We start from the raw sequence: 12583 nt of genomic DNA, 5'->3' as shown, positions 1-12583 counted from the left end.
TAAATATTTGGGTTGTACATAATATAATGAACTATAAAAAAATGAAAGAGTTGTTTTACTATCAGATAGAATTCGTTAGTAAAATAGTGGAATAACATGCTAGTATAGTTTTGTTTTTACCAACATGAGACTGTCAATAAAAATCAGGAATTATTGAAGGCCTTTTTACATAAATGTTCAACATTTACTAATGGGTTTGTACTGCCAATAAATATTCGGCATGTATTGATAATCTGTTACCATCAGTAAATGTTTGACATGTACTGATGATAATTTTCTGTTAGTATAGGTTCAACGATACTAACAGTCTGTGTATCCATCACTAAAAGCTTCTTCAGCGACGCAATTTACACTAACAGAAGTTCTATTCCATCAATAATAATTGTACTAATGATTCAACAAGTTTTACCGACTGTTTTTGTTTTGTCAGTAGAATATAACTTTTTTTGTAGTTACCTTACCCCAAATTTTGTCAACCAAATTAAACCACATAGCAAGATTCATTGGAGTCCCATTTTGTAGCACCATACTTTCAGTCATAATAGCAATTTGATGTACTACATAGAACCTTTTAACACGTGAAAAATAAGCAACTACTACGTGTTCTCCAATACTAAGAGAAGGGAAGTCAATCCATCGGATGCCGGATAATTGAGAACTTGTTATTAAAATGACTATAAATTATCAGTAAAACTAGTATATATAAACTGTTGTGCCAGTTTAACCGATCCTCAATGACAATATAGTAACTGTTTTTTGGCGGCATAATTTTATATTTTTAGCTATTTATCAAATCGTCCTTGACAGAAGTATCTTGCATTTTGATGGGAGAAAAAGTACAAAATTGCAAAGTTGATTCACAGAAAGCAGCCATGAATTTTACCATAGCCGATTGCTTCACTCTTTGGTTCCATTCTAATATGCATCAATTCATTACTCAGTCGCTGACACAACCCCCATAACCTAGGGGAAGTGGGAGGGGGAGCACTTTGACTAGCTCCATGTCTGAAACTGAACCACAACCATAGCACCCAACATTCGTACAAATAGAAATGCTCCCATTGCTTTATTTATTAGATCATAGATAGAGTACACACTTGATAGATCAAGGCACATACATTCTAGGTACGTGCTTCATTCCACACAAAAGAAACACATAACCATTCATGAAAGAAGCTCCTTCACTGTCTTCAAGCTTCGGGCACGAAGTAACCTGGAGCCACAATGTAAGAACGAGTGAACAGTTGTAACTAGTTATCAAACTCAAGAGACTGATGAATCCAAAATGAATAAAACCTGCCTATCGATGCCCTTGTGCTTTTGTAGGTGGTTGGACTTTTGAATTTGCTAAATCACCTAAGGATTCTCAAAGTCCCAGGCTGGTTTCCCAATTTTAGACTCCAACTCTTTTGTTAGGAGTTAAACCAACTCGTGTTCGACACGAACATATGACCTCCGGACTTGATCTAGTGTTATAGTGCGGAGTCATGAGGCTTGCTAACTATGAGATCCTAATAGTCGCAGGCTTGCATGGATATCGAGTTGCGTGCACCAGCTGGTGCATGCAACAAACTTGCACCTAAGGAAACAGAAAAGGAGGTTGAAGTATTTTACATTTTTTTATGAAGTGATGTACTTTTTAGACTTTTTAACTTTTTATAACCCTTTTGTCCCTATAAAAAGATTCGTTTTTTTTTTTTTACTTAGTCAAGGGTATTTGGGTTATTATGTACCTCTATGCACAATTTTTTGTGCAAATGTGTACGCACATTACCAGTTTTCTGTTTTCATGGGAAGCTTTGTTATGGAAAATGTTGTGCAGAATGACCAGAATAAAAAAAAAAGGAAAATAGAGCGAATAATAAAAAGACTAAACCAATAAAAGACTAAACCAGACATCTTTTTCAAAGATCACCAAAAGAATCCTCAGTTCTCCCCTTTTGTTTCGTGCATATTTATTGTGTGCGCTGGTCTGGTGCTGGTGCTAAACTCGGTCTAGGCCACACCTGGTCATGGGGCCGGCGCGCCTGCGGCCCGGCCCACCGCCCAGGTCTAACTTCGGCATTGAATTGAGAATTACTTACTTCCGCATTTGATTCCGACAGGCAGAGGCAGGGGATTGCCACACTTGCGGGTGAGGCTGTTAACCAATTTCATGTTGTAGACCTCCTCGTCTGCGGGAGAGACATATTGGCAGGCGCAGGCAACGTTGGCAGCCTTGATCTTGCTGCAGCAATTTGCGGACGGTGGAAATGGAAGCGGCTTCTCTTTGAGGCAGTACTTGCCGCAGACAGCTGCCAGCTCTTCTGTCCTTCCGGCAATCCTCCGCCTTCACCAACCAGGGTCCAGCGCGCCTAGTACCACAAATATGGCAACCACCAAGATGCTCTGCTTGCCAAAAGCCAATGCCATCGCCCTCTCTTTCTTCTAGTAGAGCTGTTCAGAATCCTCAGATATATGTCTATCGAATGCATGAATAGGGTTTATTTATATAGACAAAGGTCCTCTCTATCCAATCAGTGGGTTAAACTTTATCCTAGACTTGTAACTACGATACTCATCAAGTGGAGCTAGCACCCGAGAACGTGCATGAGAATGTTCTCGGTTTTTGATATTTTGTAAACCATGACAGCAAAGTATACCTAAGTTTTCTGTGGTTATAAGTTTAACATGTCCTCATGGTCTTTTTATCTTTAGCATCTAATCAACTATTAAGCCAATAAAAAATTATTATTTTGCCCTCGAGAAGGAGAGCGTGTGACGTATTCCAAATTACTTTTCACATGAATAAAAATAGCTAATTTAGACATGATTAAATCTAAGTGTATTTGGCATGTTTCATAAGCTAACATTAATTAATAAACAGGAAAGCTGTTTGTGGTAAAAGAATATCTGGTTATTTCGTCTCATTAGACAGAGTTTGGGATAGCTTGAAGGTGTAATTTATAAAAGTTATTTGTTATTAATGTTGCAAAACTTAGTTGTATTTTTAATCAGAACGAAAAATCAATAATGTGTTTGGTGATCGTCAAATTATTTGATATCCGATGAAAAGGGCAAACTTCCATCCATAGGCCTGACTTTTTCACATAAATTTAGATATCTCAGTTTTTTCAATTTTAGTGGAAGTCACTTTCCACGTTATGCTGGGAAGGCTTCTTCGCACAAAAGCATTTTGAAAATTTTATAGGATGAAATAATTTGTCGGTTTCACTTTTGCCCTTACAAGAGGAGATGTCTTTCATTTAACTAGCAAAACTGTTGTTTTGGTCCGTTCTAACCTATAACACACATTTCCTTGTTATGAGACATTACGTATTCCAGTCTCCCAATTTATTGCATTGTAAGTTCATGCGTCAGTGCATGTCGGTTGCCTTTTGCCGGCATCCAAAATCTTTTGTACTGTTTCACGTTTGTACTCTTCCACGTGCACTCTATATTCCCGATGTTTTGATAAGGGGTTCATTAATTTTTTCTGATAAATGTTAATTGTCAATCGGTTAATTGACCATTGACTCTTTTAACCACGTTGTACATTAATTTATTTAATTTATTTAAAAGAGGAAAGAGCACAAAAATTATGAAACTGATCCACAATAGTTTTAACGTTAAAATTTTAAATTGATGTCTGCTAAGAAAAAGTTTAGTTCTAATGAAATTCTTAGAAATCTTTGAGGGTTTATAAGGGCTTCAATGCTATTAAGTTTGTTGTCGTTAAGCCTATGAGGGGACACGATGTGCAATATGGTGATGTGATAAGTAAGCATCGGGTTTAAAATTTTCAAATATATAATATCATTAAAAATATAAAAAAATTTGGAATGCTATATTATATGAAAAATACTTATGTATATTATTTTATAAATTAAAATTAATTATAGAAATGTAGTCTCCAACTTGAAAATCCTAAAAACAAAGTAAAAAACATATTTCTTCAAAGCACAATAGGATTTTATGAAAATTCAAAAACCAAAGGTTTAATTTTTTTTTTCTGCTTGCTAGCATTTTTGCTTGCACAAAAGAAAGAAAATCTAGTTGACTTTCAATTCATAAAACTTGTAACATGAAAAATAAATTGGTTTAACATATAATAACTTATAAGTAGGTGTCCAATAACAGATAAAATCAAGTCGACAAGTCTTGTTCATTAAAATAAATTTCTAGAAACACAATATCAAATTTAGATGTCTAATACATTATAGATAAACTGGAAAGCGTGTAACATCTAGGAAAACCAGCAAGAAAAACTACCGATCAATCTACAATTCTTGTCGACAAATATCAATTATTCAACTAGAAGAGAGGAGGAGAGAAGGTGCGGTAATGTCATCACTTCACAGATAGAGAATGGAGAACCCTTTTTGCAACTTAAAATCTGTTTCCATATGCAGTTAGCAAGTTTTCTCTTAGAAAGTGTTTACCCGGCACTTAGTAATCTTCTCACAGTGTACATCTAACAATACTGAGGGCTTTAACTCAATAATTCGTCATTCTAGTTCCTAATATTTTTAGAGCTACAAACAAAGTTTCTATCAAGCAGTTAAGATACTAGAGATTCTTAGAGAGCCCTTAGAGTGTACATGTTAGGTTCTATAAACATAATTCTTGTGAGGTGCAAACCAAAGTTATTATGGAGGGAGGAAGGCGGCATCATGCTATGCCATTAGCTTGGGAGGACATGTTCCCACGTGTTGCTAGTAGGGCATTTTGGTAATTTTATAGGTAAAAAAAATTCCAAATTCTACTTTTTGTCCTTATGAGGGAAGGAAAGTAAAAGCATTTTGATCATTTTTAGTCCATAACACATGGTCCTAAGTTAGAGTACATAGCATATAGCCTTTTCCCATTGGGATCCGTTAAGCTAGGGGGTCGAGTGATCTAAGTTGCAATATTGTCGCATAAAATAAGATCCATATAAAGTTCAGAGTAAGTGAAACATGGGGCCAGCCTGAAATTCTCACTGAAAGATGTGTATTTCAATGAAGAAATCACTTCCTGATCGTGCAATCATCTACAAATTAATTTGTTTGATTCTTCGTGCCCTCATAGGAGGATGCCATTGATACAAGATTGGTGCAATCAGCACTGCTCCATCAGTGCTGCCTTTTGTCATGATAATGATGGCCGAATAGGTGCAGATCAATCTACTCTAACTTTTGGATCCAGAAACAAAGAAATGCAGAATTAAAAAATATATATATCAGACCAACTTTGGCGTTGAAACACAATTGCAAGTGCGTGCTGCCTCGTTAATTTCGATATCATATATACTGGAATTCTGTTGTACTCATCGTTCAGTTTTAGAAAGTCACAGATGAACGGGGGTTTATATAATGAGTACAACTCCAAATTTATATATATTTTTTCAAAGACATATTTCGGAAAAGTTTACAAACGTTGTCTTTTACCTTTTGCTATTAGTCATTTGAAAAGTTTCTTTACTACTTTTATAATTTTATCCTTACAGGTTTGTTTTTTCCCCTTTGAGTTCAATCCGATGGTCAGTCGGAATTGAACCTTTGTAGGTAAACCCACCCTCTCGATATTGCAGTAAAAGGGAAGGCCGCCAGTGCTCCGCATTGCAGTAAAAGGGAAGGCCGCGAGTGCTCAGCGTCCCCTGTTGAGTAGGACTGAACACGAGCTGAGTCATGCTCGAGCTCGATCAGCTTGAGATTGGTTCGACTCCCATTTTGTTCACTTCGAGCTCGGCTTGAGCTTGAATTGAACATGACATTGTTTGCTCGAGCGTGACTTAATTGGCCATGTCGCAACTCGAGCACTGTTCAGTAACTCGTTCGCTTGGCATTTCTATTGTTGCTCGGTTGAAACTTACGGGCGGTGGGGCAGATTATGGAGGTGTCGCCTCAACCTCCTATTCCTCTTTGGCAGCCGTCAGTCCCATTCAATCGGAGGAGAAGGCCCTGGCAAATCAAAATGGCTGAGGACGTTTTGTTTGGTGGGCAGCGGGCCCGGTTGACTGGTGACATCATTACCTACAGCATCCCGACGCCATCCAGCAATGGAGGAGGATCAGACGACTCAGGTGCCTTACCCATCATCCTCTGTTCAGACTGCAAAATACCGGTGGTTGACTGGGTTCCGAAGAGGGAGATGGCACCGGAGGCGGAAGGCTGCTATGAAGAAGGTAACGGAGGTAGCAGGCCTGCAGAGAAGGAGACATTTCAGAAGAATCTGAAAAAACAAAAGAAAGTCTCAAACCCACCTTCAGTTTTTCAAACCCTCGATTCAGGGTTCCATGGGTTCTTAAAGATGATTGTCTGAGGGTTCTGAGAAATCCTCGCACAAATGAGGGTATGAAACCTTTGTGAAATTCCCCTCTTGTTTCAGAAATCCTTTAGAATAGGAAAGTGATACCCTTGCTCAATGTAACAGGCGTGAAACTGGCTTGAGCTAGAGATTTCAGTCGTTCGGAGCGAGAGTTTGTAAAACACCACGTCACTCGATAGTTGCTTGCTTCTCTGAGCATGGTTTGCTAGCTCGACCAAAGAAAACCCTTGCTATGTCGCTCGTACGAGGAAGAGTTTTCACAATATGAGGGTGGGCAAGTGCCTATACCGGTGAATATTTCACCGCTGTAGGGTATACCTGTGAATGTAACGCCGGTATTGTCACTGCTATAGATCCTATCGTGGTGAATGTGGCATCACCGGTATAGTTCTCAATAGCCGTACCATATTTCACCGTTACAAAAGGCTATACCGGTGATAGAAGTCGCCGCTAGACATAGTTATACGGTCGACCAATACCCATTTGGATCCTACTGCATGAGTTTCACTCTTACGTACCAATGTCCATGTGTGGTTATGTTGAAGAGCGTCAATATCATGTTGCATCGTCTTGCACCAATTGGGTTCTTCACTAGCCTCCTTGAAGGTGGTTTCAGAATTTTGAATTAGAGTTGTGAGCAAGGCAGTAGGTACAACAAACTTTTTTGAGTTAAAAACCCAAGGCCTATGGGTCCCGTCTTGTGAGCAAGTCAGCATATAGTGAGTTCGTGATGGTGGGGGAAGAGGGATTGGTTCTTCAATAAGATCTTGATATGTGATGGGGTTATCAATAAGTTCAAAAGTTATAGTTTTTAGAGGAGAAGGTATGGTTTCATAATTGAAGTTCGGTTTGGTGATGACAAGAGGTTTAGAAAATAAATAGGTATGGATGGTTTGGTAGTCTTTGGGTTAAATTTTTCAAGTAAAAACTTACTCTCCTCAAAGATTACACTTCTAGATATGTAAGAGAAATATACCAGTGGTGCCCAGGCGCATGTCCAAGAAACACGCATGGTTGGGACTTGTACTCCAACTTATTTTTCCTACAATCGGTGAAACAAGGATAACATGTGCTTCCAAAAACTTTGTAAAGTTCATAATCTTAATTTTCTTAAACAATATTTTCAAAGGAGATTTGTGCTTGTGTGGTTCAACAAGCATACAATTAATTAAATAAATAGCAGTACTAAATGCATAAGTCTAGCATTTTTGAGGAACATGAGCATGAGTCATGAGAGAGAAACCCATTTCAACTATGTGACAGTGTTTCCTCTCAGCAGTGACATTTTGCCGTGGAGTATGTAGACAAGATATCTATGTTTGATCTCATTCTCAGCACAAATTTTGGACAAAGCTTGAAATTCACGTTCCCAATCCGAAAGAAAAAATTTGACTTTTGATTCTAAAATATTTTCAACATGCTACATTAACCACATCAGATTTTGATGTTAAGAAATATATCCAAGCACATCTAGAGAATGCATCCACAAATATCACATAGAATTTAAATTCATCTTTACTTATGATTGATGAAGATTCCCATATATCAGAATAAATAATTTTGAAATGCTTTTCAGCACTGAAAGCAGATCTGAAAAATAAAAGCAAATTGCTTTCGCCATGTTGGCATTCCTCACAAACATTAGGAAATAAATAAGAAAAAGGTAGTTCATGAATATTAAGAATATTTTGCAGATGGATGCCCAAATCTACTATGCCACTGTTCAAGATAGACTCTTTCTCGAGCATGAACAGTATTTTCTTCATCGCCACTCAAGTTAATGCTATAGAGACCATCCTTATTTGTCCCCTTCGGTAGAGGGATTCTTGTATTCATACCCATCACACAACAAGAAGTAGGTGTAAATTAAAAAGTGACATCATTATCTTGACAAAATTTATGAACTGATAATAGTTTCTAAATATAAATGGAACATGTAGATATTGTTTAATCTAAATTTAGAAAAGAGAGATGAGCCAATATGAGAGATGGTCAAACCTGAACCGTCTGTCAACTTGAGGGCATCATTCCTTGATACTCATGGTGGTTGGAAAGATTAGAGAGATTGCTGGTCATGTAGTGGGTGGCACCCGAATCAGGTTACCAGTTTGAGTCTGCAATGTTTCCAATAGTCGTGTTGTGCGCTTGAGGTTGGTGGTCAATGGACTTCCCATGCTGAGCAGCATAGGATTGAACTTGATAACATTGCCGTGCTGAATTTCCAACCTTCTCATATAGTTGATAGTACACCCTAGGTCTATTATTCTCATTATTGAAACCTCATCCACCTCTGTTAGAGCCTTGACGATGGTGGCCTCTATTTCCTGTACCTCTAGAGTAATTATAGTTGAACTTTCTGTTGTCATATTGCTGGTTTTGATTCCCATATGAAGCGTTATTAACAACATTTGCTGCTGGACTGATCTGGCTAAAGTCTTCATGATTACTCATATGTGCTTCTTGAACTAGAAGCAAGCTGTGTGGTTCAGCTATGGTGACAAATTGGGATCTGGTTTCCATAGAGACCCTAAAGACAGAATATTCATTGGGTAGGCCTTTAAGTATTTGCAATATAAGGATATCTTAGGCTACCTCTTTACCAGCTGTTGTGAGTTTGTGTACAGTATTCTTGGCTTTAGTAATATATTCATCTATTGACATTGAACCTTCCCTAATATCTTGAATCTGAAATTTCAGTTGCATAATTTTTGAACAATAACGAGCATCATAGTTTTCCTGTGGAGCTTTCCAATAGATAATCAAATCACTTGAGCAAGAATGGGTTCACACAAAGACGTAATAATGTAACTTAACAAAAGTTGACCATGCTTATGCCATATAGCATACTCAAGATTTATTGTAAATGTTCCCTCTAAAATTTTAGGCGTAGTAGGTTTAGAGCCATCAACATACCGGGTTAAATCATATGTAGATAGAATCAGCTTAAACTGTGATTCCCATGTGTGGTAATTATCAGCCATAAGGTTGACTGAAATATAATGACATAGATTTCATGATATTCACTTAAACGAGAACATGCTGGACATTGACGTTTGCTGATCCAAAGCTTTCGCCTGAATTGCCATTGGGGCTTCATGGCTCTAGGTTGATCCTTAGAAGAGGATTAGAATGTTGAGAGTCTTCAGAAGTCATGGCTCTGATACCATGAAGAGACACACGAGAGAGAGAGAGAGAGAGAGAGAGAGAGAGAGAGAGAGAGAGAGAGAACAAATTTTTAGAGTGGTTCGGCCGTAGCTTACATTCACTTTCCTCTCTTTTTCTGTATATATATATATATATATATTTTTAGAAGGTTTGTCATTATTTAAATGGTTTTCACATGTGGCTTGATTGCCATATTCTTTACAACACTTAACAAGAAACAAAGGAGGAAGCTACACAAGTCTCTTTTGTATTATCATATTTTGTTATACTATATTTGTGAAGGTATTCTTTTCTTGCGTTGTGCATTCCTCCATGGCATTCATCCTCTTTCTCAGTTGCTTGATTGCTATCAACGTTTCCTTTAATAAATAGTTAATTACTAATGCAGTCATTTTGTTGCTATAGACCAAAAAACCTTCTTAGTAATAATTATTACTAACACATAGCATTTTTGTAAGAGAAGGCTTTTGTCACAATGCCTTTACTAACACGTTTTACAATGCAGTGGTTGTGTTAGACAAAACTCTGAGTTAGTAAATGTTTTATTTCTTAATGACAATGTAGTAACTGTTTGGCAGCAAAAATTTATATTTTAGCTACTTCATAACATCAGGCATCTGTCATGATGGAATCGTTCTTAATAAAAATGATTTTGATGGAAAAAAAATACAAAATTTTAAAATTGATACAAAAGCAGCCTCGAAGTTTAGCCAAGTGGTTCGATTCTCATAGGCATCAAGCCATTGCACAATAAGTCGCTGACGCACCCTCAGAACTTAGGGGAAGTGGGAGGCGAGCGCTTTGAAACTGAACAACAGCCATTAGCACCCACCATTCACACGAATAGCTATGCTCTCGTTGCTTTATTTATTAGATGATAGATAGAAGTACACAGTTGATAGATCAATGCACGCACACACATCCTAGTACGTGCTTCATTCCACACAAAAGGCACACACATAAAGGCACACACGACCATTTATAGACGAAGCTCCTTCGCCATCTTCAAGCTTCGGGCACGAAGTAACCTGGATCCACAATGAAAGAAAAATGTGAACAGTTGTAATTAGTTATCAAACTACAGACACTGATGAATCCAAAATTAGACTTGTCTATCGATGCCCTTGTTTAAAGCATAGGTGAATGGACTTTCGAACTTGCTAAGACACCTAATAACTCTCAAAATCCCAGGCAGGTTTCCCAATTTTAGAATCGAATTCTCTGCTTAAGAGTCATACTAACATGTGTTTGACCCAAACATATGGATTGAGGCCGCTAAATGGGAGAGCCTAATCAGGAAAAAAGAATGTGGATTGAGGCATTTTACGAATTTTTTTATAAAGAAATATACTTTTAAGACTTCTAACTTTTTGATAAACCTTTTTGTTCCTGTAAAAAGGCTGACTTTTTTAGCTTAGTCATGAGCAATTTGGTCATTAAACATCCGTGTGCACGATCTTGGTACGTACGTAACCAGTTTTGTGTTTGCATGGGAAGTAAAAAGTGAACCTCCCCTTCATGGACCAACAAAATGTGAAAAGACTAAACCAGACATCTTTTTCAGAGATGAGGGCCAAAAGAACCCTCAGTTCTCCCTTTTTTTCGTGCATATTCGTTGTGTGCACTGGCCTGATGCAGGTGCGAAACTCGGTCTAGGCATAGAGTTGAGAATCACGTACTTCCGCATTTCATTCCGACAGGCAGGGGATTGCCACACTTGCGGGCGAGGGTGACACCCAATTTCATGTTGAAGATCTCCTCGTCTCCAGGTGTGACATTTTGGCAGAGGCAGGCAAAGTCAGCAGCCTTGATCTTGCTGCAGCACTTTGCGGACGGCGGAAATGGAAGCGGCTTCTCTTTGAGGCAGTACTTGCCGCAGGCAGCTACCAACTCTTCTTTTTCCTTCCGGCAGTCTCCCGCCTTCGCCAGGCCGGTGTCCAATGCACCTAGTACCACGAACACGGCAACCACCATGATGCTTAGTTTGCCAAAAGCCAATGCCATCATCCTCTTTCTCTCTCTCTCTTCTACTAGAGCTGTTCTGATATATGTCTACCGAATGCATGAGTAGCGTTTATTTATATAGAAAGAGGTCCTCCGAGTTAAACTTTATCCACTATAGACATGTAATTAATGGTATTCATCAAGTGGAGCTAGCACCCGAGATGCATGGGAATGTTCTCTTTTTGATATTTTCTAAACCTTGACGACAAAGTATACCTAAGTCTTCCGTGGTTACAACTTACAAGTTTAACGCGTCCTCATGTTTTTTTATTTTTTGTCTTTAGCGTCTGATAAACTATTAAGCCAATAAAAAAATATTATTTTTCCCTATTAAGCCAATAAAAAAATTATTATTTTTCCATCCACGATAATGCGTGTGAAGTATTCTTAATTATTTTCGACATGAATAAAAAAAGCTGGTTTAAACATGATTAAGAAGCATAAGTGTATTTGACATGCTCCAAGAAACAAACATAAATTAATCAACAACAAAGTTGTTTGTGCGTGCTGTATGCATTTATGGTCATTTTATCTCAGTAGATGAAGTTTGTGATAACTTGAAGGTATAATTAATAAAAGTAATTTGTTATTAATGGGGCAAAAATTAGGTGTATTTTTTAATAAGAATGAAAAGTCATATTTATTAATGGTGCAAAAAATTAGGTGCATTGTTAATAAGAATGAAAATTAGGTGTACAATTTAATTGGAGAAACACATATTTATATTTCCGATGTTTTGATAAAAGGTCCATTAATTTCTTTCTGAAAAATGTTAAATATCAATTGATTAATTGACCTCGACCCTTTTAACCACATTGGTACCTTAATTTCTTTTTATTTAAAAGGAAAAAAAAACGAACAAATAATTATGAAATCGATCCACAATAGTTTAACGTTAAAATTTGAAATTGTTGTCTGCTATGAGAAAGTTTAGTCCTATTGGAATTCTTACAGATGTTCGACGGCGTATGAGGGCTTTAATTCAATAATTGGTCATTCAAGTTCCTAACAGTTTTAGAGCAGGAACCAGAGTTGCTAGCAAGCGGTTAAGATATTGGAGATTCTTAGAGTCCTTAAGAGGCTTTTTAAGGGCATTTGGTAATTTTATGGCTAAGAAAATTTCCAA

At 37.5% G+C, this 12583-nt stretch overlaps 1 protein-coding gene across 3 annotated transcripts; it reads right to left on the bottom strand.

Annotated features, from left to right (window-relative positions):
* Window positions 1–964: 964 nt before the first annotated feature.
* On the bottom strand, window positions 965–11490 carry LOC116267243 (uncharacterized). Of its 3 annotated transcripts, none has more exons than XR_007575191.1 (2): window positions 2085–2445; window positions 965–1213 (listed from the first exon to the last, which is right to left on the bottom strand). XR_007575191.1 is itself a non-coding variant. In XM_050081269.1 (2 exons), the coding sequence occupies exons 1-2, from the start codon at window positions 11458–11460 to the stop codon at window positions 1191–1193; spliced, it is 351 nt and encodes a 116-aa protein (XP_049937226.1). In that variant the 5' UTR covers window positions 11461–11490; the 3' UTR covers window positions 968–1190. The 3 variants fall into 3 exon arrangements, 2 of the variants coding, with proteins under 2 accessions (XP_049937226.1, XP_031504728.1); XM_050081269.1 differs by lacking the exon at window positions 2085–2445 and adding an exon at window positions 11133–11490 and having other exon boundaries at window positions 968–1213; XM_031648868.1 differs by lacking the exons at window positions 965–1213; window positions 2085–2445 and adding exons at window positions 10313–10481; window positions 11133–11490.
* Window positions 11491–12583: the final 1093 nt, after the last annotated feature.

Source organism: Nymphaea colorata, chromosome 13 (genome assembly GCF_008831285.2).
Source record: "Nymphaea colorata isolate Beijing-Zhang1983 chromosome 13, ASM883128v2, whole genome shotgun sequence".
Taxonomy (NCBI): Eukaryota; Viridiplantae; Streptophyta; class Magnoliopsida; order Nymphaeales; family Nymphaeaceae; genus Nymphaea; species Nymphaea colorata.
The sequence above is the reverse complement of the archived record's forward strand: the minus strand, read 5'-3'. Positions and strand labels throughout refer to the sequence as shown.

Excerpts from the sequence above, each read along its gene's own strand:
- LOC116267243 (XM_050081269.1), bottom strand. The coding sequence starts at position 11,460 with ATGATGGCATTGGCTTTTGGCAAACTAAGCATCATGGTGGTTGCCGTG. Across the intron at positions 1,214-11,132 it reads TGTCGGAATGAAATGCGGAA|GTTACTTCGTGCCCGAAGCT; the intron begins GTACGTGATTCT and ends TTGTGGCTCCAG.